At 45.5% G+C, this 25,661-nt stretch overlaps 1 protein-coding gene across 3 annotated transcripts; it reads right to left on the reverse strand.

Annotated features, from left to right (window-relative positions):
• Positions 1-3,031: 3,031 nt before the first annotated feature.
• Positions 3,032-10,154, reverse strand: LOC120017446 (BCL2/adenovirus E1B 19 kDa protein-interacting protein 3-like). Of its 3 annotated transcripts, none has more exons than XM_038960195.1 (7): positions 9,702-10,154; positions 8,692-8,781; positions 8,268-8,649; positions 7,845-7,920; positions 7,453-7,559; positions 6,937-7,086; positions 3,032-4,590 (listed from the first exon to the last, which is right to left on the reverse strand). In XM_038960195.1, the coding sequence occupies exons 1-7, from the start codon at positions 9,742-9,744 to the stop codon at positions 4,542-4,544; spliced, it is 897 nt and encodes a 298-aa protein (XP_038816123.1). In that variant the 5' UTR covers positions 9,745-10,154; the 3' UTR covers positions 3,032-4,541. The 3 variants fall into 3 exon arrangements, with proteins under 3 accessions (XP_038816123.1, XP_038816122.1, XP_038816121.1); XM_038960194.1 differs by having other exon boundaries at positions 8,268-8,502; positions 8,545-8,781; XM_038960193.1 differs by having other exon boundaries at positions 8,268-8,781; positions 9,702-10,153.
• Positions 10,155-25,661: the final 15,507 nt, after the last annotated feature.

Below are 25,661 nucleotides of genomic sequence, written 5' to 3' on the forward strand. Positions count from 1 at the left end.
TAGGCTACCTGCTCTAACCACTAGGCTACCTGCTCTATCCACTAGCCTACCTGCTCTAACCACTAGGCTACCTGCTCTAACCACTAGGCTACCTGCTCTAACCACTAGGCTACCTGGTTCTAACCACTAGGCTACCTGCTCTAACCACTAGGCAACCTGCTCTAACCACTAGGCTACCTGGTTCTAACCACTAGGCTACCTGCTCTAACAACTAGGCTACCTGCTCTAACCACTAGACTAGGCTACCTGCTCTAACCACTAGGCTAACTGGTTCTAACCACTAGGCTACCTGCTCTAACTACTAGGCTACCTGGTTCTAACCACTAGGCTACCTGCTCTAACAACTAGGCTACCTGCTCTAACAACTAGGCTACCTGCTCTTACCACTAGACTAGGCTACCTGCTCTAACCACTAGGCTACCTGGTTCTAACCACTAGGCTACCTGGTTCTAACCACTAGGCTACCTGGTTCTAACCACTAGGCTACCTGGTTCTAACCACTAGGCTACCTGCTTCTAACCACTAGGCTACCTGCTCTAACCACCAAGCTGCCCTGCTCTAACCACTAGGCTACCTGCTCTAACCACTAGGCTACCTGGCTCTAACCACTAGGCTACCTGGCTCTAACCACTAGGCTACCTGGCTCTAACCACTAGGCTACCTGGCTCTAACCACTAGGCTACCTGCTCTAACCACTAGACTACCTGCCCTGCTCTAACCACCAAGCTGCCCTGCTCTAACCACTAGGCTACCTGCTCTAACCACTAGGCTACCTGGCTCTAACCACTAGACTACCTGGCTCTAACCACTAGGCTACCTGCTCTAACCACTAGGCTACCTGGCTCTAACCACTAGGCTACCTGGCTCTAACCACTAGGCTACCTGCTCTAACCACTAGACTACCTGCCCTGCTCTAACCACCAAGCTGCCCTGCTCTAACCACTAGGCTACCTGCTCTAACCACTAGGCTACCTGGCTCTAACCACTAGACTACCTGGCTCTAACCACTAGGCTACCTGCTCTAACCACTAGGCTACCTGGCTCTAACCACTAGGCTACCTGGCTCTAACCACTAGGCTACCTGCTCTAACCACTAGGCTACCTGGCTCTAACCACTAGACTACCTGGCTCTAACCACTAGGCTACCTGCTCTAACCACGAGGCTACCTGGCTCTAACCACTAGGCTACCTGGCTCTAACCACTAGGCTACCTGCTCTAACAACTAGGCTACCTGGCTCTAACCACTAGGCTACCTGGCTCTAACCACTAGGCTACCTGGCTCTAACCACTAGGCTACCTGCTCTAACCACTAGACTACCTGCCGTATTGTTATCTTAGATCTTGATACTCTACATTATAGTCCAGTAAGACAGGATGGATTTAAGGATTCTACAGCCTTAATCTCTCGAGGGGGAAACCCCCAGTGATGCCCCTTGCAAGTTTCAACTGTACCAACCATGTTTTAAGTTGTGTATTAGCATCCGATATGTTCTACAGAAGACTACTGTCCTTTTTTTAAAGTTTTTGCTTGAATGGGTTTGTTGTCCTGTCTGAACTCTGGTACAGTCAGGATCCTGGGGTCGGTCTGCAGTAGAGGAAGGTGTTTTACTGTCGTGTCTCTGTTAACCAGACATCATCCGTTCCTTCAGCTGATCTGGAAGAAGTGACCAGATGAACCCCAGCTTCATGGTGAGACCTGTCTCGTCTTTTCCAATCAGTGTAGCTAAGAGGAGACTAGGAGAGGACCGGTCTTTAAGACGACTGGGAGAGCCATAGGTCGTTCCTGTCCCAACTAGATGTGCAGGCGTTGCGTTTCATCAACCAATGGTTGCTTGGCACGTTATCGACTGTGCAGTAGGGCAACAAATTGCTATATGTGATGTGGTTAACCGATATGTTAAATACCTATCCAGGCGTTGTAAAATCTGCCATGTGTCTGCAATGTTGTCGGGCAGGAACTCGACCAAAGAGTCCCGACAACTGCTGAGTGCCTGCCTTCCTCCAGACTAAGCTGGTTGCCTGCCTTCCTCCAGACTAAGCTGGGTGCCTGCCTTCCTCCAGACTAAGCTGGGTGCCTGCCTTCCTCCAGACTAAGCTGGGTGCCTGCCTTCCTCCAGACTAAGCTGGGTGCCTGCCTTCCTCCAGACTAAGCTGGGTGCCTGCCTTCCTCCAGACTAAGCTGGGTGCCTGCCTTCCTCCAGACTAAGCTGGGTGCCTGCCTTCCTCCAGACTAAGCTGGGTGCCTGCCTTCCTCCAGACTAAGCTGGGTGCCTGCCTTCCTACAGACTAAGCTGGGTGCCTGCCTTCCTCCAGACTAAGCTGGGTGCCTGCCTTCCTCCAGACTAAGCTGGGTGCCTGCCTTCCTCCAGACTAAGCTGGGTGCCTGCCTTCCTCCAGACTAAGCTGAGTGCCTGCCTTCCTCCAGACTAAGCTGGGTGCCTGCCTTCCTCCAGACTAAGCTGGGTGCCTGCCTTCCTACAGACTAAGCTGGGTGCCTGCCTTCCTCCAGACTAAGCTGAGTGCCATAGCCAGCAGTCGTTCAGTCAGCTCCAGAAGAACCAGGACCTCTATGTAGAAACAAGGGTGCTGCTACACCCAGTATACAATATCACCCAGCAATATACAATGGTCTGAAATCCCTGAAATAATATTCTAAGGTTAAAAAGTACAAAATTGTATCGTTGTGATGCTCTTTAAATCAGGAACTAGTTCAGGGTGAATTACAGTCTTCTGTTGAATGACCACGTTCCTTGTTTTATAATGCTAACATTGTGGAGGAAATATATTCATCTGTTTTGATTATTTGTGACAATTGTGTGTTACCGGAATTGGAGTTAAAAGTTTACTTGTTGGTATGGTAGGCGTACACTTCATTCCAAATATAAATTTGGTATGAACGACCCATTGTTGTACAAATCGTTGGTGAGAATACACTGTTGGAAAAAGGCAATTTTAGGAAAATGTATTGTCTGACATTTTGGAACATTACGTTTTCCTTGTATGGTTTACAGAAACGAGCACAGAGGTGGATATTTTTATGATTGAACCATTTTATTTTTCAGATACTGTTCATACAAAACAGTTTTCAAATTCACATATACACTTGACATGGTGACCAGCTCTACAAGACATGCAGAAACAGATTGGTAATGCCTTTTCAAGGCCATTTCAAGACATTACTCGGACGCCTCTGTCGCTCTCTTCATTCTTAGAACAAAAAATACTGAAGCATTCTGGATACTGAGATTTCGTACTTAAATTCGAGTGAAATAAGAAAGGCAAAATAAACATTTCTAAATTCCCTCATAATTACAAGTGTGAACGTCTATATTTTCCCCTAAAATATTTGATATGGAGATGTGTGGTCTCATGCAGTAGTGGTAGAAAAGCTGTTTTGTGTATTTCAAATGGTCACGTAGACAATTAACATGCCACCGACCATAAAACACTTTGTTTACATTGTGCCACATCTAATGTACACAATGTACAATTCTAATCACATGCATATCCAGTGAATGGGACACATTGTTGTCACTGAAAACACAACCCTGAGTGAAAAATAATACCAACTAACTGAAAGGTGCCGACAGAACCAAAAACCTTTACCCTCCTGTTCGACCTAATCTGGGATCTAATGGAAGATACTCCATACATTGATTCTCCAATACTTCCTCAAACGCTTTTCAAGGTTTTATCTATTTCAAACCTTTTTCATTTCGGGCTGAAACCTTTTATTTTATTATTAAGGCCTCGTGATCCATGAGAAGAATCCGGGTCAGAAATAACATTTTGGTTGAATGTCTTGATCCTTTTCCCCAACCAAAGAACATTCTGAGATATACAATCAATCGACAGCTCCCTCAAATACAACTTCCAGCTTTCTTGTCTAACCTTTTCCCTTTTCTTCCCCATACGTAGCTCAATGCTGAGAAATTCACAGTGCTTTTCTGTATCATCACCTTTTTACTGTAATATCATTATCACAAAAGTCTTCTACTACAAAAATGTCTCAACTCGGAGCAAGATAAAATGGCTTGAAAATGACTGACGGTGAACGCTAGCTAGCTAGCTGATGACAACGATGGCTCTTAAACGTTGATCATAAGATGGCCCCCTACCCAGAGATCGTCCAGTGAGATGGAGGGACACTGGGCTCTATTTTCCAGTGGAACAGTTTTTTTTTTTAAAGCAGCTCTGGGAACTAAGGGAAAAGCCAACAGTATTCACAGGGGTACAATACAGATACAGGCAGGGTGGACTGCTCACCGCCAGGGGAAAACAAAAAGGAAGCGTGTCCCAAATGGAACCCTATTCCCTATATAGTGCACTACTTTTGATCAGAGTCCTATGGGAACTGGTCAAAAGTAGTGCACTATGTAGGGAATAGGGTGCCATTTTGAGCCATCTATTTCAGTGGAGTTGGGGGACACATGTTGCCTATCTGTATCTAATAAGCGCCACTTCAAACCTAGCAGCAGTGGAAGATAATGACGGTGTTGGTGCCAAAAACCATGTCGTTCCAGTCCAGCGGAGTGTCCCTTTAGAAGGTACTGGTCACTGAGGTAGTTAGACGTCTCCCAATGTACACCCTGAGGACAGAGGGGAAAGAACATAAATACTAGTATAGCTTTGTACATACGTTGTCAACTTTATTTTGTGCAACTTGGTAAACATGTTAAGTTATCTATTTTTGGCGGTTTGGAATGAATGAACCAGACTTGTGGAGGTCTACAATTGGCTGATTTCTTCTGATTTTCCCATGATGTCAAGCAAAGAGGCACTGAGTTTGAAGGTGGGCCTTGAAATACGTCCACAGGTACACCTCCAATTGACTCAAATTATGTCAATTAGCCTATCAGAAGCTTGTAAAGCCATGACATTTTCTGGAATTTTCTAAGCTGTTTAAAGGCACAGTCAACTTAGTGTATGTAAATTCTGGTCCACTTGAATTGTGATACAGTGAATTATAAGTGAAAATCTGTCTGTAAGCAATTGTTGGAAAAATTACTTGTGTCATGCACAATATATCCTAACCGACTTGCCAAAACTATAGTTTGTTCACAAGAAATTTGTGGAGTGGTTGAAAAACAAATTTTAATGACTCCAACCCAAGTGTATGTAAACTTCCGACTTCAACTGTATCACAGTCATATCCCCAACCACGTATCACATACATAATACAATGCATTAAAATGCCCGTCTCTTCACAGCAAGGTGTGATTTCATCTGGTTTATGAATCTGGTTTTATTGCTAACTTGAGGTACCTGTGGCAGGTAGCCTAGTGGTTAGAGCGTTGGGCCAGTAAGCGAAAGGTTGCTGGATCGAATCCCTGAGTTGACAAAGTAAACCAAAAAGTTGTTCTGCCCCTGAACAAGGCAGTTAATTCACTGTTCCCCTGAACAAGGCAGTTAATCCACTGTTCCCCTGAACAAGGCAGTTAACCCACTGTTCCCCTGAACAAGGCAGTTAACCCACTGTTCCCCTGAACAAGGCAGTTAACCCACTGTTCCCCTGAACAAGGCAGTTAACCCACTGTTCCCCTGAACAAGGCAGTTAACCCACTGTTCCCCTGAACAAGGCAGTTAACCCACTGTTCCCCTGAACAAGGCAGTTAACCCACTGTTCCCCTGAACAAGGCAGTTAACCCACTGTTCCCCTGAACAAGGCAGTTAACCCACTGTTCCCCTGAACAAGGCAGTTAACCCACCGTTCCCCTGAACAAGGCAGTTAACCCACCGTTCCCCTGAACAAGGCAGTTAACCCACCGTTCCCCTGAACAAGGCAGTTAACCCACCGTTCCCCTGAACAAGGCAGTTAACCCACCGTTCCCCTGAACAAGGCAGTTAACCCACCGTTCCCCTGAACAAGGCAGTTAACCCACCGTTCCCCTGAACAAGGCAGTTAACCCACTGTTCCTAGGCCGTCATTGTAAATAAGAATTTGATCTTAACTGACTTAAATAAAGGTTAAATAAATCTTGGGTGACAGAGTTCCATGTAGTCATGGCTCTATTTATTAATGTGTGTTTCCCAGCCTCTGTTCTGGACCTGGGGACTGTTGAAGAGATCTCTGGTTGTACAGATGAACTGTGTGACCAACTGCTTGAACAGACAGTCCTGTACCTTCAACACGTCGCACAAAGACCAATAGTGATGCAGTCAATCTCTCCTCTACTTTGAGCCAGGAGAGATTGACATTCTCCCTTCGTATACACAGCGCATTAAAGGCTCACAGCTCAAACTCTGGTGACTGAAGTGGATCAACCGTTCCATTCTTCCCACAGTGAGCTGCGACCAGAAGAAGTAATACATCTGATCTGGGGCTTTAGCAGCACAGCTAAAACACACATCTGTTAGAATGCAGCTCTAGTCAACTCTGTGTGTGTGTGTGCTCTCCAGCACATAGATATAGTTGATGATAAAAAAAATACTGTAATATAAAAATACTGTAGTATAAAAATTGTGTAGTATACTGTAGTATAAAATACTTTATAAAAAGACTGTAGTATAAAAATACTGTAGTATAGCCTTATAATTCTACTTAGATTAAGATCACATTATTGCTCAAGGGCACAATGGCATCTAGGATCTGATACCAGCCACCCCCCACTGGTTGCCAGCTCACTTCCCAACAGATTCTTCCCGTCAGACCCGGGATTCGAACTGGCCACCGGTTGCTGGCCTCTCTAACCACTAGGCTACCTGCTGCCCCTGGTGTCTATGGTGGAGATGAGACAAAATAGTATACTGATCATCAAACTATATTTGTGTTACTATAATCTCTCTACAGAGTGCAGATTATATCCCACACAAACACACAAGAGAATATAAAACTCTTACCTATTTCACGTTCTGCTCTTTTACCCTTACAAATAATACATACTTCATAATTAGCTTTTATTTTCGTAAATGTTAAAAAAAAAATCTTAACTCACCCCAGACCGATGGCCAGTACGTGGGATATGAGCAGAGAAGGAAGGAAAAGTTTGAGGAACTCTGCAGAGAAGATCCCTCCGTTCTTCATGACGCTGGTGTTTCTGATGCTGAGAGGGTTGGTACGTTTAGGATGCTTCAGAACAAACTCCCTGCATCCAAAAGACAAGAGAGAGCACATTACAATGTCCCTGGAAGTAGTCTGGGTGGAAAGGAATAGTAAGTAGAGAGAGCACATTACAATGTCCCTGGAAGTAGTCTGGGTGGAAAGGAATAGTAAGTAGAGAGAGCACATTACAATGTCCCTGGAAGTAGTCTGGGTGGAAAGGAATAGTAAGTTCTATTCTATTTAATTCTATAATAGCGTAGAATTGAATATAAGTTGTATTCAATTCAATGATATTCTATTGTTTTCTATTAAAAACTGGGCTGAGCAGAACTTAATTGAAAACACATATAATAGATATGACCTGTCTGTCTGGGATACTGAGGGGAATATATTGAGGGGGGGTACTAACTTGCGTTGAATGTTCTCAGGTCTACTGGACCAGTCCCAGATCCAGTCTGCGTTCTTCTTCATCAGGTTCTCCACTTCACGTCTCCGTTCTAAGTAGTCTTCTTCAGACTGGAACAGAATATTTAAAATAAACTACTTTATTTGTTCATTTGTTACAACGGGAAATTGGTCTTCTGCTCTGCTCTCAACCTCTGAGTGGAAAAACTAGGAATGTAAAACAATATATTGCAGAATTTGAAATACTAGGTTATACCTTTTTTATATTGTTTTTATAACCCTTGCAACCACCCTGCTGTGCCTCATCAACTACTGAGAGAGTAGTGCTCCACGCAGAGTTTAATAGAATGATATTATATTCAATCTCTATGGTGTCCCTGGATAAGGGCTCCAAACCTGTGAGCTGTTCTTCTCTCCTGAGCTGTGCACTTCTGAATCCCGGCGGAGCAAAGGAGTCTGGGGTCTCGGAGGACTGAGTGGGGTGGGGTGGGGGGGTGGGTGAGACACACAGCGGAAGAGAGAGACGACATAAGTATTGGGGAAGAGCCCTCTTGACAGATCTCTTGTGTTTTCATCATGACAAGCTTCATCTATTAAATCTGATCTAGAATGTATAGAGGCACTCATACAGATGACGGATAGGAGGTCAGAGGTCACTATAGTACCTACTGTATTATAACTCCAGTGCATGACAGTGTCTCTTATCTCTTAGTCCTTTGTGTTCAGATAGCTAATCGTATAAAACTAATCCAAAATGATTTTGTCCTGACCGGTCATGTGATGGTCTATATGGTATGTGATTGGTGAGTAGAGAGACACCTGTCACAGGGCACACTGCCCCTGGAGCTGCTTCTTCCTGACTCGTGCTGAGCGTCTAACAACATCCTCTCCAAGTCCACCCCTCCCTGGACTGAGCCAGACGCAGACCCTGACCCAGGAATCAGGTCACCTCCCTGGGTAGAGGCAGAGAGAGACCCAGGCAGGACCGACGCAGAGGTAGACCCAGCCATCAGGTCTCCACCATGGACTGAGGCAGAGGCACCTGACCCAGAGCCTGGTAGCTCAGTGGCAGAGCCTGGTAGCTCAGTGGCAGAGCCTGGTAGCTCAGTGGCAGAGCCTGGTAGCTCAGTGGCAGAGCCTGGTAGCTCAGTGGCAGAGCCTGGTAGCTCAGTGACAGAGCCTGGTAGCTCAGTGGCAGAGCCTGGTAGCTCAGTGACAGAGCCTGGTAGCTCAGTGGCAGAGCCTGACACCTGCTCTTCCTCCACACCAGCAGCCCCATGTGCTGGTGAGCCACCACTGTTGCCATTGTTAAAGTGCAGCTCCACCCAGGAACCTTAAAGAAGAAAAATAAACATGACAAAATGGTGCAGAACATTGAGACATAGTTCATAATAGGCCAGTCATAAAGCATGTAGTAACCGCCTTCGTGTACAGTGGGAGTGGTTGAGGAGGTGTGTTTAGCCTAGATAGCATGGCACAGTCAGCCATTGCTCAATGTTTTGTTCTTTAAATAGCACCTGCTCAGTGCCCATGACAGTCTGTGCTCCCCTTATTGCTCAATGGTCCCTGTCCTCTGCCCACATTTTCCTTCCTGTGTGTATCCAATGGGAAAGCGACGTGTTCAGCCCCCCCCCCCCCCCCCCCTCCACTTTATTGGCTGGCTATCTCCAATAGGAAAGCGACGTGTTCATCCACTCCCCTTTATTACATAACGGAGAAGCACACAACAGGTGGATGGGCAGAATAATCTGGTTTGTTGTGTTTCTTATCATAGCTGCATTGAACAATGCCAAAAATAGCATCATTACAGCATTGAGAATACGCAATTCAGAACACTGCGCTAAGGTCAATGTCGACTGTACATCACCCATTAGCTAGCTGACAATGTCATTATAGGCATGCCCTATAGCCTAACGTTACCTATCCTACTGTCTGTCTGATTTGTCTAATGTAGGACATGCCAGGCAACACGAGGAATGTTTACATGGTTGCGGAATACGGACTTTCGTCATAGGTCTACTACCACTTGCTGAAGAAACATTGTTCCGATACAATGTAGCAACAAAAAAAATATCTGTTGAATTGTGTTTCCTCGGTGAACCATAATAATATGATGTACAATGACGTAGGCCACATATCTCAGGAAGACGATACAGCATGGCGTCCTGAATATACTGCGATCATACCGTCCGTTGTAATCGCATTATGCAACATGCCATGCCATTATAAAATACGAGACAGCAATTAACTTACCCTGCAAATTTTCCTCGATGACACTTTGTTTGTCTTCCGTCATGTTGGTAAATAAGGGACGCAATGCGTATTTGATTGACTCCCTTTTGCGTCGCGATCGTTCGAGTCAAACGCCCTAAGTAATTGGAAGAATCATGTAATTACAAATCCGAAGATGGACAATATTATTCTGATGCCTCTGAATTGGGAGAAAGGTTTAGATCGAGAGCAGACCATTCAGAAAAGCACTAGGCTACCAGAACAATAACAACAAGCATGTGACTAAACTTGGCCAGCTGTGTGGCCTACACGGGTTTGCTCCATGAATATAAAATCTGGTCCTTTATTACTGGTGTATTCATTAGTCGAATTCCGTTGCAAAACGTTTCGTCTGTTGCGAAACGTTTTGTAAAGGAAACAGTTTCAAAGAAAACGAGAGTTTCTATTGGACAAATTCAGGTAGATCCCTCCCCGTTCGTTCCGTTTGCTCTGTGCATTTGCTTCCGTTTGGTTCCTAGAGTAAACGGTAAACGGTTTCGATTGCAAAACGTTGCCAAACGAAACGTTTTCCTGTGTGAAGCAACTCTCTGGGCTGTTGACCTAAATTAACGCTTCATGTGATTGGTCCAGAAAGTACTAGACGCGGTAGAGCTACATGTATACAAACACGAGCGTGCTTATTTAGCCCTAAATAGCCTGATGTGATTGCTGTTATTGTATCATAATACCGGTATGCATGAGCTTTCTAGCAAACAAGCTGTATGTCAGGCAACACTGGCAGGTGTTTCATCTGTCCATAAAGTTAGGCTGCAATACATGTAGAAACAGCGTTCACCTGTTGACCTTCTCCAGACCATCCACGACTGTTAGAGTGATGAATGTATTGACAGTGTTTGTGATAATGGATGTGTCTAAAACTCATTTCCTCTACTTTGTCCTCAGGGTAGCCTCTGGCTTCTAGATATACCATGACAGCTCTTACACACTCCACAACAGCTCTCACAAGCTAACGTCTACTTAACGTTGACTACTTGTGGTGTCCATATAGAGTTGTGAATTCAGTCATGCGTTTGTGAGAAATATCACATCCAGCTAATCAGACTGATCTGAGAATGTGTTCTCTGACGCCCTCTGCAGGATCAGTTTGTCCTGCGGAGGACTGAGTATTCCATCACAATGGCACCCTCCCTCCCTTGTATCCTCCATCAGTATTCCATCACAATGGCACCCTCCCTCCCCTATATCCTCCATCAGTATTCCATCACAATGGCACCCTCCCACCCCTGTATCCTCCATCAGTATTCCATCACAATGGCACCCTCCCTCCCTTGTATCCTCCATCAGTATTCCATCACAATGGCACCCTCCCTCCCCTATATCCTCCATCAGTATTCCATCACAATGGCACCCTCCCTCCCCTATATCCTCCATCAGTATTCCATCACAATGGCACCCTCCCTCCCCTATATCCTCCATCAGTATTCCATCACAATGGCACCCTCCCACCCCTGTATCCTCCATCAGTATTCCATCACAATGGCACCCTCCCTCCCCCTGTATCCTCCATCAGTATTCCATCACAATGGCACCCTCCCTCCCCAATATCCTCCATCAGTATTCCATCACAATGGCACCCTCCCACCCCTGTATCCTCCATCAGTATTCCATCACAATGGCACCCTCCCACCCCTGTATCCTCCATCAGTATTCCATCACAATGGCACCCTCCCTCCCCCTGTATCCTCCATCAGTATTCCATCACAATGGCACCCTCCCACCCCTGTATCCTCCATCTGTATTCCATCACAATGGCACCCTCCCACCCCTGTATCCTCCATCAGTATTCCATCACAATGGCACCCTCCCACCCCTGTATCCTCCATCAGTATTCCATCACAATGGCACCCTCCCTCCCCTATATCCTCCATCAGTATTCCATCACAATGGCACCCTCCCACCCCTGTATCCTCCATCAGTATTCCATCACAATGACACCCTCCCTCCCCTATATATTCCATCACAATGACACCCTCCCTCCCCTGTATCCTACATCAGATAAGAGATGCAGACAGATATTAACACAGCCCTGGATGAATACACCCTGGCTACTTCCACATATAACAGCCTGACACACGCATGTGTGTGTGTGTGGTGTGCGCACGCACCTGCAGCGACAGCTTCCTGCACCACCACCTCCTCCTCCTCCTCTGCTTCCTGTCTCCTACCGGCTGCCTGGTTCCCTCTCTCCACCAGGGAGGGCTGTGTGTTCACGGTAAGCATCACAATCCTGCTCTGTCTCTTCCTTCATCTCAACTGGATTTTCCCTCTCTCCTCTTTTCTGCCTCCTCCCTTTTTGTGATGAATCATTATCCTCTCTCTGCCTGTGTTATTTCAGGGATTGTGGGTGCTGCTGTATGTGGAGGCTAGTTAGTCAGGGATTGCATGCAGGCAGCCTCCCATCTTTATACTCCATTAGCAGAGAGAGCGAGAGAGAGATGAGGGCTGTGACTCAGGGAAGCAGATCTGGCTGTACGGTAGCGAGACTAGAGCGATAGACATGCAGAAGACTGTTCTGTGTTCATTTTAGGAGCATGTGCCACAGCTCATAGCAGAAAATGGCGATTCTAGCACAGTTACCCAGCTAAGCCAGGCAAGGGAGCAGACAGACAGACAGCGTTCACGTCACAAACTGGATCATGGTTTTAAGGTTGGTCTAACTCTAATCATATGCTTGTTTGATTTCCTGTTGGAGAGAGGTAGAGAGAGAGGGGTAGAGAGAGAGAGGTAGAGAGAGAGAGAGGTAGAGAGAGAGAGAGAGAGAGAGAGAGAGGTAGAGAGAGAGAGAGAGAGAGAGAGAGGTAGAGAGAGAGAGAGAGAGGTAGAGAGAGAGAGAGAGAGGTAGAGGTGTGTCAGAGAATGCTGCAAGGTGAAGCTGTTGCATACCTTCTGCTATCTGTATGTGTGGTGTGTAACTGTGACTGTGATGTGTATCTGTGACTGTGATGTGTAACTGTGACTGTGGTGTGTGACTGTGACTGTGATGTGTATCTGTGACTGTGGTGTGTAACTGTGACTGTGGTGTGTATCTGTGACTGTGATGTGTAACTGTGACTGTGGTGTGTGACTGTGATGTGTAACTGTGACTGTGATGTGTATCTGTGACTGTGATGTGTAACTGTGACTGTGATGTGTAACTGTGACTGTGGTGTGTATCTGTGACTGTGGTGTGTATCTGTGACTGTGATGTGTATCTTTGACTGTGGTGTGTATATGTGACTGTGGTGTGTATATGGGACTGTGGTGTGTATCTGTGACTGTGGTGTGTATCTGTGACTGTGGTGTGTATCTGTGACTGTGGTGTGTATCTGTGACTGTGGTGTGCATCTGTGACTGTGATGTGGATCTGTGACTGTGATGTGTACCTGTGACTGTGATGTGTCTGTCAGATAGCTTGTTGTTCAGTATAATGGTAATGAGGATGTATGTGGGCCTTGTTGTTCAGTATAATCGTAATGAGGATGTATGTGGGCCTTGTTGTTGTTCAGTATAATGGTAATGAGGATGTATGTGGGCCTTGTTGTTGTTCAGTATAATGGTAATGAGGATGTATGTGGGCCTTGTTGTTCAGTATAATGGTAATGAGGATGTATGTGGGCCTTGTTGTTGTTCAGTATAATCGTAATGAGGATGTATGTGGGCCTTGTTGTTCTCCAGTATAATGGTAATGAGGATGTATGTGGGCCTTGTTGTTGTTCAGTATAATGGTAATGAGGATGTATGTGGGCCTTGTTGTTCTCCAGTATAATGGTAATGAGGATGTATGTGGGCCTTGTTGTTGTTCAGTATAATCGTAATGAGGATGTATGTGGGCCTTGTTGTTGTTCAGTATAATGGTAATGAGGATGTATGTGGGCCTTGTTGTTGTTCAGTATAATGGTAATGAGGATGTATGTGGGCCTTGTTGTTGTTCAGTATAATGGTAATGAGGATGTATGTGGGCCTTGTTGTTGTTCAGTATAATGGTAATGAGGATGTATATGGGCCTTGTTGTTGTTCAGTATAATGGTAATGAGGATGTATGTGGGCCTTGTTGTTGTTCAGTATAATCGTAATGAGGATGTATGTGGGCCTTGTTGTTGTTCAGTATAATGGTAATGAGGATGTATGTGGGCCTTGTTGTTGTTCAGTATAATGGTAATGAGGATGTATGTGGGCCTTGTTGTTGTTCAGTATAATGGTAATGAGGATGTATGTGGGCCTTGTTGTTGTTCAGTATAATGGTAATGAGGATGTATGTGGGCCTTGTTGTTCTTCAGTATAATGATAATGAGGATGTATGTGGGCCTTGTTGTTGTTCAGTATAATGGTAATGAGGATGTATGTGGGCCTTGTTGTTGTTCAGTATAATGGTAATGAGGATGTATGTGGGCCTTGTTGTTGTTCAGTATAATGGTAATGAGGATGTATGTGGGCCTTGTTGTTGTTCAGTATAATGGTAATGAGGATGTATGTGGGCCTTGTTGTTGTTCAGTATAATGGTAATGAGGATGTATGTGGGCCTTGTTGTTCTTCAGTATAATGATAATGAGGATGTATGTGGGCCTTGTTGTTCAGTATAATGGTAATGAGGATGTATGTGGGCCTTGTTGTTCTAATAAACAGCGAGTAGCAGCAGTGTAAAAACAAATGGGTGGGAGGGTCCAATGTAAATAGTCTGTGTGGACAGTTGAATAATTGTTCAGCTGTCTTATCACTTGGGGGGGTAGAAGCTGTTAAGGAGCCTTTTGGTCCTAGACTTGGTGCTCCGTACCGCTTAACGTGCGGTAGCAGAGAGAACAGTCTATGACTTGGGTGACTGGAGTCTCTGAAAATTTGATGGTCTTTCCAAAGTTGAATAGAATGACACAGCATATTATATAGGTCCTGGATGGTGACTTACAGTGTGTTAAGGATGTACTTTGAGCCATTGCATGTTTCCTATGTTGTGTTTCAGGAAAACATACTGTAGTCGTTCTGGGTATGTTCATCTGTGTAGATACAGTTGAAACATGTTGTAGTTGTTCATGTGTGTAGAGACAGTTGAAACATACTGTAGTTGTTCTGGGTATGTTCATGTGTGTAGAGACAGTTGAAACATGTTGTAGTTGTTCATGTGTGTAGAGACAGTTGAAACATACTGTAGCTGTTCTGGGTTTGTTCATGCGTGTAGAGACAGTTGAAACATACTGTAATTGTTCATGTGTGTAGAGACAGTTGAAACATATTGTAATTGTTCATGTGTGTAGAGACGGTTGAAACATACTGTAGTTGTTCTGGGTACGTTCATGTGTGTAGAGACAGTTGAAACATACTGTAATTGTTCATGTGTGTAGAGACGGTTGAAACATACTGTAGTTGTTCTGGGTTTGTTCATGTGTGTAGAGACAGTTGAAACATACTGTAGTTGTTCATGTGTGTAGAGACAGTTGAAACATACTGTAGTTGTTCTGGGTATGTTCATGTGTGTAGAGACAGTTGAAACATACTGTAGTTGTTCTGGGTACGTTCATGTGTGTAGAGACAGTTGAAACATACTGTAGTTGTTCTGGGTATGTTCATGTGTGTAGAGACAGTTGAAACATACTGTAGTTGTTTATGTGTGTAGAGACAATTGAAACATACTGTAGTTGTTCTGGGTTTGTTCATCCGTGTAGAGACAGTTGAAACATACTGTAATTGTTCATGTGTGTAGAGACAGTTGAAACATACTGTAATTGTTCTGGGTACGTTCATGTGTGTAGAGACAGTTGAAACATACTGTAGTTGTTCATGTGTGTAGAGACAGTTGAAACATACTGTAGCTGTTCTGGGTTTGTTCATGTGTGTAGAGCGTGTTGAAACTGCTGTTGTACTGCAGGTCCTACAACGCTCCAGGGAGTTCCATGTCTATTAGCTGCTCAGGTCACTCTTCTGCAATCCTTCTTTTGGGGAGCGTGGGGGGAGGTACCTTCTCAGTGTCCCACCCATCGTCTTAAATACATTGATCTTGTTGTTGTTGTCATGTGTTCAGACACGTAATGCTGTGGTTCATCCAGACAACGCTATTAGAATAGGAGAGGACACTGACACAGACCAAATACGTGTGTTTGGTCACAGTACAACTCTGTGGTCACTGTGGTGGGGTAGTTAGTCACCCTTATTACAGAACGTCTCTGTGGTGAGGTAGTTAGTCACCCTTATTACAGAACGTCTCTGTGGTGAGGTAGTTAGTCACCCTTATTACAGAACGTCTCTGTGGTGAGGTAGTTAGTCACCCTTATTACAGAACGTCTCTGTGGTGAGGTAGTTAGTCACCCTTATTACAGAACGTCACTGTGGTGGGGTAGTTAGTCACCCTTATTACAGAACAACTCTGTGGTGAGGTAGTTAGTCACCCTTATTACAGAACAATTCTGTGGTCACTGTGGTGGGGTAGTTAGTCACCCTTATTACAGAACGTCTCTGTGGTGGGGTAGTTAGTCACCCTTATTACAGAACAACTCTGTGGTCACTGTGGTGGGGTAGTTAGTCACCCTTATTACAGAACAACTCTGTGGTGGGGTAGTTAGTCACCCTTATTACAGAACGTCTCTGTGGTGAGGTAGTTAGTCACCCTTATTACAGAACGTCTCTGTGGTGAGGTAGTTAGTCACCCTTATTACAGAACAACTCTGTGGTGAGGTAGTTAGTCACCCTTATTACAGAACGTCTCTGTGGTGAGGTAGTTAGTCACCCTTATTACAGAACGTCACTGTGGTGGGGTAGTTAGTCACCCTTATTACAGAACAACTCTGTGGTCACTGTGTTGAGGTAGTTAGTCACCCTTATTACAGAACAACTCTGTGGTGGGGTAGTTAGTCACCCTTATTACAGAACAACTGTGTGGTCACTGTGGTGAGGTAGTTAGTCACCCTTATTACAGAACAACTCTGTGGTCACTGTGGTGAGGTAGTTAGTCACCCTTATTACAGAACAACTCTGTGGTGGGGTAGTTAGTCACCCTTATTACAGAACAACTCTGTGGTCACTGTGGTGGGGTAGTTAGTCACCCTTATTACAGAACAACTCTGTGGTCACTGTGGTGAGGTAGTTAGTCACCCTTATTACAGAACAACTCTGTGGTGGGGTAGTTAGTCACCCTTATTACAGAACGTCTCTGTGGTCACTGTGGTGAGGTAGTTAGTCACCCTTATTACAGAACAACTCTGTGGTGGGGTAGTTAGTCACCCTTATTACAGAACAACTCTGTGGTCACTGTGGTGGGGTAGTTAGTCACCCTTATTACAGAACAACTCTGTGGTGAGGTAGTTAGTCACCCTTATTACAGAACAACTCTGTGGTCACTGTGGTGGGGTAGTTAGTCACCCTTATTACAGAACAACTCTGTGTTGAGGTAGTTAGTCACCCTTATTACAGACCAACTCTGTGGTCACTGTGGTGGGGTAGTTAGTCACCCTTATTACAGAACAACTCTGTGGTGAGGTAGTTAGTCACCCTTATTACAGAACAACTCTGTGGTGAGGTAGTTAGTCACCCTTATTACAGAACGTCTCTGTGGTGAGGTAGTTAGTCACCCTTATTACAGAACAACTCTGTGGTGGGGTAGTTAGTCACCCTTATTACAGAACAACTCTGTGGTCACTGTGGTGAGGTAGTTAGTCACCCTTATTACAGAACAACTCTGTGGTCACTGTGGTGAGGTAGTTAGTCACCCTTATTACAGAACAACTCTGTGGTCACTGTGGTGGGGTAGTTAGTCACCCTTATTACAGAACAACTCTGTGGTCACTGTGGTGGGGTAGTTAGTCACCCTTATTACAGAACAACTCTGTGGTGAGGTAGTTAGTCACCCTTATTACAGAACAACTCTGTGTTGAGGTAGTTAGTCACCCTTATTACAGAACAACTCTGTGGTCACTGTGGTGGGGTAGTTAGTCACCCTTATTACAGAACAACTCTGTGGTCACTGTGTTGAGGTAGTTAGTCACCCTTATTACAGAACAACTCTGTGGTGGGGTAGTTAGTCACCCTTATTACAGAACAACTGTGTGGTCACTGTGGTGAGGTAGTTAGTCACCCTTATTACAGAACAACTCTGTGGTCACTGTGGTGAGGTAGTTAGTCACCCTTATTACAGAACAACTCTGTGGTGGGGTAGTTAGTCACCCTTATTACAGAACAACTCTGTGGTCACTGTGGTGGGGTAGTTAGTCACCCTTATTACAGAACAACTCTGTGGTCACTGTGGTGAGGTAGTTAGTCACCCTTATTACAGAACAACTCTGTGGTGGGGTAGTTAGTCACCCTTATTACAGAACGTCTCTGTGGTCACTGTGGTGAGGTAGTTAGTCACCCTTATTACAGAACAACTCTGTGGTGGGGTAGTTAGTCACCCTTATTACAGAACAACTCTGTGGTCACTGTGGTGGGGTAGTTAGTCACCCTTATTACAGAACAACTCTGTGGTGAGGTAGTTAGTCACCCTTATTACAGAACAACTCTGTGGTCACTGTGGTGGGGTAGTTAGTCACCCTTATTACAGAACAACTCTGTGTTGAGGTAGTTAGTCACCCTTATTACAGACCAACTCTGTGGTCACTGTGGTGGGGTAGTTAGTCACCCTTATTACAGAACAACTCTGTGGTGAGGTAGTTAGTCACCCTTATTACAGAACAACTCTGTGGTGAGGTAGTTAGTCACCCTTATTACAGAACGTCTCTGTGGTGAGGTAGTTAGTCACCCTTATTACAGAACAACTCTGTGGTGGGGTAGTTAGTCACCCTTATTACAGAACAACTCTGTGGTCACTGTGGTGAGGTAGTTAGTCACCCTTATTACAGAACAACTCTGTGGTCACTGTGGTGAGGTAGTTAGTCACCCTTATTACAGAACAACTCTGTGGTCACTGTGGTGGGGTAGTTAGTCACCCTTATTACAGAACAACTCTGTGGTCACTGTGGTGGGGTAGTTAGTCACCCTTATTACAGAACAACTCTGTGGTGAGGTAGTTAGTCACCCTTATTACAGAACAACTCTGTGTTGAGGTAGTTAGTCACCCTTATTACAGAACAACTCTGTGGTCACTGTGGTGGGGTAGTTAGTCACCCTTATTACAGAACAATTCTGTGGTGAGGTAGTTAGTCACCCTTATTACAGAACAACTCTGTGTTGAGGTAGTTAGTCACCCTTATTACAGAACAACTCTGTGGTCACTGTGGTGGGGTAGTTAGTCACCCTTATTACAGAACAACACTGTGGTCACTGTGGTGGGGTAGTTAGTCACCCTTATTACAGAACAACTCTGTGGTGGGGTAGTTAGTCACCCTTATTACAGAACAACACTGTGGTGGGGTAGGTAGTCACCCTTATTACAGAACAACACTGTGGTCACTGTGGTGGGGTAGTTAGTCACCCTTATTACAGAACAACTCTGTGGTGAGGTAGTTAGTCACCCGTATTACAGAACAACTGTGGTGGGGTAGTTAGTCACCCTTATTACAGAACAACTGTGGTGGGGTAGTTAGTCACCCTTATTACAGAACAACACTGTGGTGGGGTAGGTAGTCACCCTTATTACAGAACAACACTGTGGTCACTGTGGTGGGGTAGTTAGTCACCCTTATTACAGAACAACTCTGTGGTGAGGTAGTTAGTCACCCGTATTACAGAACAACTGTGGTGGGGTAGTTAGTCACCCTTATTACAGAACAACTGTGGTGGGGTAGTTAGTCACCCTTATTACAGAACAACTGTGGTGGGGTAGTTAGTCACCCTTATTACAGAACAACACTGTGGTCACTGTGGTGGGGTAGTTAGTCACCCTTATTACAGAACAACTGTGGTGGGGTAGTTAGTCACCCTTATTACAGAACAACTGTGGTGAGGTAGTTAGTCACCCTTATTACAGAACAACTGTGGTGGGGTAGTTAGTCACCCTTATTACAGAACAACTGTGGTGGGGTAGTTAGTCACCCTTATTACAGAACAACTCTGTGGTGGGGTAGTTAGTCACCCTTATTACAGAACAACTCTGTGGTCACTGTGGTGAGGTAGTTAGTCACCCTTATTACAGAACAACTCTGTGGTCACTGTGGTGGGGTAGTTAGTCACCCTTATTACAGAACAACTGTGGTGGGGTAGTTAGTCACCCTTATTACAGAACAACTCTGTGGTGGGGTAGTTAGTCACCCTTATTACAGAACGTCTCTGTGGTCACTGTGGTGGGGTAGTTAGTCACCCTTATTACAGAACAACTCTGTGGTCACTGTGGTGGGGTAGTTAGTCACCCTTATTACAGAACAACTCTGTGGTCACTGTGGTGAGGTAGTTAGTCACCCTTATTACAGAACAACTCTGTGGTGGGGTAGTTAGTCACCCTTATTACAGAACAACTCTGTGGTGGGGTAGTTAGTCACCCTTATTACAGAACAACTCTGTGGTCACTGTGGTGAGGTAGTTAGTCACCCTTATTACAGAACAACTCTGTGGTGAGGTAGTTAGTCACCCTTATTACAGAACGTCTCTGTGGTGAGGTAGTTAGTCACCCTTATTACAGAACAACTCTGTGTTGAGGTAGTTAGTCACCCTTATTACAGAACAACTCTGTGGTCACTGTGGTGGGGTAGTTAGTCACCCTTATTACAGAACAACTCTGTGGTCACTGTGGTGAGGTAGTTAGTCACCCTTATTACAGAACAACTGTGGTCACTGTGGTGAGGTAGTTAGTCACCCTTATTACAGAACGTCTCTGTGGTGGGGTAGTTAGTCACCCTTATTACAGAACAACTCTGTGGTGAGGTAGTTAGTCACCCTTATTACAGAACGTCTCTGTGGTGAGGTAGTTAGTCACCCTTATTACAGAACAACTCTGTGTTGAGGTAGTTAGTCACCCTTATTACAGAACAACTCTGTGGTCACTGTGGTGGGGTAGTTAGTCACCCTTATTACAGAACAACTCTGTGGTCACTGTGGTGAGGTAGTTAGTCACCCTTATTACAGAACAACTGTGGTCACTGTGGTGAGGTAGTTAGTCACCCTTATTACAGAACGTCTCTGTGGTGAGGTAGTTAGTCACCCTTATTACAGAACAACTCTGTGGTCACTGTGGTGAGGTAGTTAGTCACCCTTATTACAGAACAACTGTGGTCACTGTGGTGGGGTAGTTAGTCACCCTTATTACAGAACAACTCTGTGGTGGGGTAGTTAGTCACCCTTATTACAGAACAAATCTGTGGTCACTGTGGTGAGGTAGTTAGTCACCCTTATTACAGAACAACTCTGTGGTCACTGTGGTGAGGTAGTTAGTCACCCTTATTACAGAACAACTCTGTGGTCACTGTGGTGAGGTAGTTAGTCACCCTTATTACAGAACGACACTGTGGTGAGGTAGTTAGTCACCCTTATTACAGAACAACTCTGTGGTGGGATAGTTACATGTGTTGTCATGAAACTAATGCATTTTGGGGAGTTTAATCACCTGGACTCATTCAGAACAGAGGAATTATTTTAGTTGATTCAACAGTTAAATTCGTTACATTTAGATGGCTAGTTAAATTCATTCATACGTTAGTTAGGCAATGTGTTTATGTTTCTCCCTGGGTCTTTCCAATATAGTTTTATTTAACATCAAGGTGTCATGTTACTTTGGGTATTAGCCGAGGGTTGTACCATTTGAAGGGTCGTTTTATTTTATTTGCCTAAATCTGCATTATTTGAATAATTCCCATCCCAAATCCCTGTCAGTCCAGGATTACCTGCTGCTAATCATTATTTAAAGAGAATACTGGGACTCAGAAATGCTGAGTGCAGGGAAACAGAAGAGAAGAAAATAAATCAAATGTGTTTTTTTTGTGCTGTTGAATATCTGAATTAACCTGGGACCTGCAGCTTGACAGTTTCAGTTTAGTCCCAGGTGATATCTAAAAATAATGTAGGAAATTATAGTTCCGAGGTGCATAGTTATTCTGTGTACATAATGTGTTGCTGGTAACAATTTGTGTTTTTGTAAAGTGTTGCATCGCGCTGTGTTTTTTGTAAAGTGTAGCATCACGCTGTGTTTTTTGTAAAGTGTAGCATCACGCTGTGTTTTTTGTAAAGTGTAGCATCACGCTGTGTGTTTTTGTATAGCTTAGCATCACGCTGTGTTTTTGTAAAGTGTAGCATCACGCTGTGTTTTTGTAAAGTGTAGCATCACGCTGTGTTTTTTGTAAAGTGTAGCATCACGCTGTGTTTTTGTAAAGTGTAGCATCACGCTGTGTTTTTTGTAAAGTGTAGCATCACGCTGTGTTTTTGTAAAGTGTAGCATCACGCTGTGTTTTTTGTAAAGTGTAGCATCATGCTGTGTTTTTGTAAAGTGTAGCATCACGCTGTGTTTTTGTAGAGTGTAGCATCACGCTGTGTTTTTGTAGAGTGTAGCATCACTCTGTGTTTTTTGTAAAGTGTAGCATCACGCTGTGTTTTTGTAAAGTGTAGCATCACGCTGTGTTTTTGTAAAGTGTAGCATCACACTGTGTTTTTTGTAAAGTGTAGCATCACACTGTGTTTTTTGTAAAGTGTAGCATCACGCTGTGTTTTTTGTAAAGTGTAGCATCACACTGTGTTTTTTGTAAAGTGTAGCATCACGCTGTGTTTTTGTAGAGTGTAGCATCACGCTGTGTTTTTGTAGAGTGTAGCATCACTCTGTGTTTTTTGTAAAGTGTAGCATCACGCTGTGTTTTTTGTAAAGTGTAGCATCACGCTGTGTTTTTGTAAAGTGTAGCATCACGCTGTGTTTTTGTAAAGTGTAGCATCACACTGTGTTTTTTGTAAAGTGTAGCATCACACTGTGTTTTTTGTAAAGTGTAGCATCACGCTGTGTTTTTTGTAAAGTGTAGCATCACACTGTGTTTTTTGTAAAGTGTAGCATCACGCTGTGTTTTTGTAGAGTGTAGCATCACGCTGTGTTTTTGTAGAGTGTAGCATCACTCTGTGTTTTTTGTAAAGTGTAGCATCACGCTGTGTTTTTTGTAAAGTGTAGCATCACGCTGTGTTTTTGTAAAGTGTAGCATCACGCTGTGTTTTTGTAAAGTGTAGCATCACACTGTGTTTTTTGTAAAGTGTAGCATCACACTGTGTTTTTTGTAAAGTGTAGCATCACGCTGTGTTTTTTGTAAAGTGTAGCATCACACTGTGTTTTTTGTAAAGTGTAGCATCACGCTGTGTGCATAATACATGGGAACAGGAGGTTAAGAACAGGTTAACGGGAGTCATGAACTTTCACCTGAACTGTAGACTGATGACTTCATAAGCCAGGGATATCACTTTACCTTAGCCAATGGTCTGACAAATGCTGTATATTCAGGGCAAATTGGGGAATCTAAAAGGTGCCCTGCATCATTTCTCTAACAAATACAGTGCCTTCATAACGTTGTTACGTTGCAGCCTTATTCTAAAATTGATTAAATTAAAAATAATCCTCAGCCATATGAACACAAAATCCCATAATGACGAACCAGAAACAGGTTTTTAGAAACAGAAATACTTTATTTATCTACGTATTCAGACCCTTTGCTACGAGACTCAAAATTGAGCTCAGGTACATCCTGTTTCCATTGATCATCCTTGATATGTTTCTAAAACTTGATTGGAGTCCACCTGTGGTAAATTAAATTGATTGGAAATGATTTGGAAAGGCACACACCTGTCTATTTAAGGTCCCACAGTTGACAGTGCACGACAGAGCACAAACCAAGCCATGAGGTAGAACCCTTTTGGGTTCCAGGTAGAACCCTCTGTAGAAAGGCTTCTACCTGGAACCCAAAAGGGTTCTCATACGGCAGGGGTGTCAAACTCATTCCACGGAGGGCCTAGTGTCTGCAGGTTTTTGGTTTTTCCTTTCAATAAAGCCCTAGACAACCAGGTGTGGGGAGTTCCTAACTAATTAGTGATGTTAATTCATCAATCAAGTACAAGGGAGGAGCGAAAACCCGCAGACACTCGCCCCCGTGGAATGAGTTTGACACCTGTGTCATACGGGGATAGCCAAAGAACCCTTTTTTTCTAAGAGTGTAGAACAGGGTTATGGGTTTGAAAATAAGTCAAGCTGGGATTAAGGTTTGTATTCATAGTTCAACTATAATGACCATGTCACGTTCCTGACCTGTTTTCCTTTTTCTTGTATTTATTTAGTTGGTCAGGGCGTGAGTTGGGTGGGTTTGTCTATGTTTGATTTTCTATGTTGGGATGTTTGTGTTCGGCCGGGTATGATTCTCAATCAGAGACAGCTGTCAATCGTTGTCCCTGATTGAGAATCATACTTAGGCAGCCTGGGTTTCACGTGTGTTTTGTGGGTGTTTGTCTTCCGTGTAGTCGTTGTGCCACACGGGACTGTTTGTCGGTTTGATTTTCTATTTGTTATCTTGCTTCATATAGTGTTCAGTTCGATGCTAATAAATTATGGACACTAACCACTCCGCGTATTGGTCCGATCCTTCTCGCCTCTCCTCGTCCGAGGAGGAGGAATATGAAAGTCGTAACAGAAACACCCACCACCAAAGGACCAAGCGGAGTGGAGAAGTGCGGCAACAGCAGCGGAAAAAAACCCAGGACTCCTGGACTTGGGAAGAGATTCTGGACGGCAAAGGACCCTGGGCTCAGCCAGGGGAATATCGCCGTCCCAAGGCGGAGTTGGAGGCAGCGAAGGCAGAGAGGCGCTGGTATGAGGAGGCAGCGCGGCGACGCGGTTGGGAGCCCGAGAGTCAGACCCAAAAAGTTCTTGGGGAAAGCCGGGTAGGATACCTGAGCCAACTCCCCGTGCTTACCGTGGAGTGAGAGGGCGTCGTACTGGTCAGACACCGTGTTATGCGGTAAAGCGCACGGTGTCCCCAGTACGCGTGCTTAGCCCAGTGCGGGCTATTCCACCTCACCGCACTGGTAGGGCTAGGTTGGGCATCGAGCCGGGTGCCATGAAGCCGGCCCAACATATCTGGCCTCCAGTACGTCTCCTCGGGCCGGCGTACATGGCACCAGCCTTACAGATGGTGTCCCCGGTTCGCCAGCATAGCCCAGTGCGGGCTATTCCACCTCGCCGCACTGGCAGGGCTACGGGGACCATTCAACCTGGTAGGGTTGGGGAGGCTCGGTGCTCAAGAGCGCGTGTCCTCCTTCACGGTCCGGTATACCCGGTGCCACCTCCACGTACCAGTCCTCCGGTGGCAGCCCCCCGCACCAGGCTGTCTCTCCGGGTTCTCTCTCCAGCTGCTCCCACCTGTCCAGCGCTGTCAGAGCCTTCCTCCTCTCCAGCGCAGCCTGAGTCTGAACTGCCTGCCTTCCCAGCGCTGTCTGAACTGTCTGCCTGCCCAGCGCTGCCCGTCTGTCCTGAGCCTTCAGAGCCGTCTGCCAGCCAGGACCAGCCAGAGCCGTCCAGCCAGGATCCGCCAGAGCCGTCCAGCCAGGATCTGCCAGAGCAGTCCAGCCAGGACCAGCCAGAGCCGTCCAGCCAGGACCAGCCAGAGCCGTCCAGCCAGGATCCGCCAGAGCCGTCCAGCCAGGATCCGCCAGAGCCGTCCAGCCAGGATCCGCCAGAGCCGTCCAGCCAGGATCCGCCAGAGCCGTCCAGCCAAGATCCGCCAGAGCCGTCCAGCCAGGATCCGCCAGAGCCGTCCAGCCAGGATCCGCCAGAGCCAGCCAGCCAGGATCCGCCAGAGCCAGCCAGCCAGGATTCGCCCCTCAGTCCGGTGCTGCCCCTCAGTCCGGAGCTGCCCCTCAGTCCGGAGCTGCCCCTCAGTCCTGAGCTGCCCCTCAGTCCGGAGCTGCCCCTCAGTCCGGAGCTGCCCCTCAGTCCGGAGCTGCCCCTCAGTCCGGTGCTGCCCTTTGGTATAGTGGGATTGACATGGAGGGTGGCCATTGGGAGGAGGCCACGGAAGCGGGGTTTGACTATGGTGGGGTGGGGACCACGACCAGCGCCAGAGCCGCCACCGTGGACAG

Source organism: Salvelinus namaycush, chromosome 22 (genome assembly GCF_016432855.1).
Source record: "Salvelinus namaycush isolate Seneca chromosome 22, SaNama_1.0, whole genome shotgun sequence".
In the NCBI taxonomy this organism is placed as follows: Eukaryota; Metazoa; Chordata; class Actinopteri; order Salmoniformes; family Salmonidae; genus Salvelinus; species Salvelinus namaycush.

Coding starts and splice junctions, on each gene's coding strand:
- LOC120017446 (XM_038960193.1), bottom strand. CDS start 9,744: ATGACGGAAGACAAACAAAGTGTCATCGAGGAAAATTTGCAGG. Junction 8,782..9,701: donor CATCGAGGAAAATTTGCAGG/GTAAGTTAATTG, acceptor TTCTTCTTTAAG/GTTCCTGGGTGGAGCTGCAC. Junction 7,087..7,452: donor CCTGAGAACATTCAACGCAA/GTTAGTACCCCC, acceptor TTTTGGATGCAG/GGAGTTTGTTCTGAAGCATC.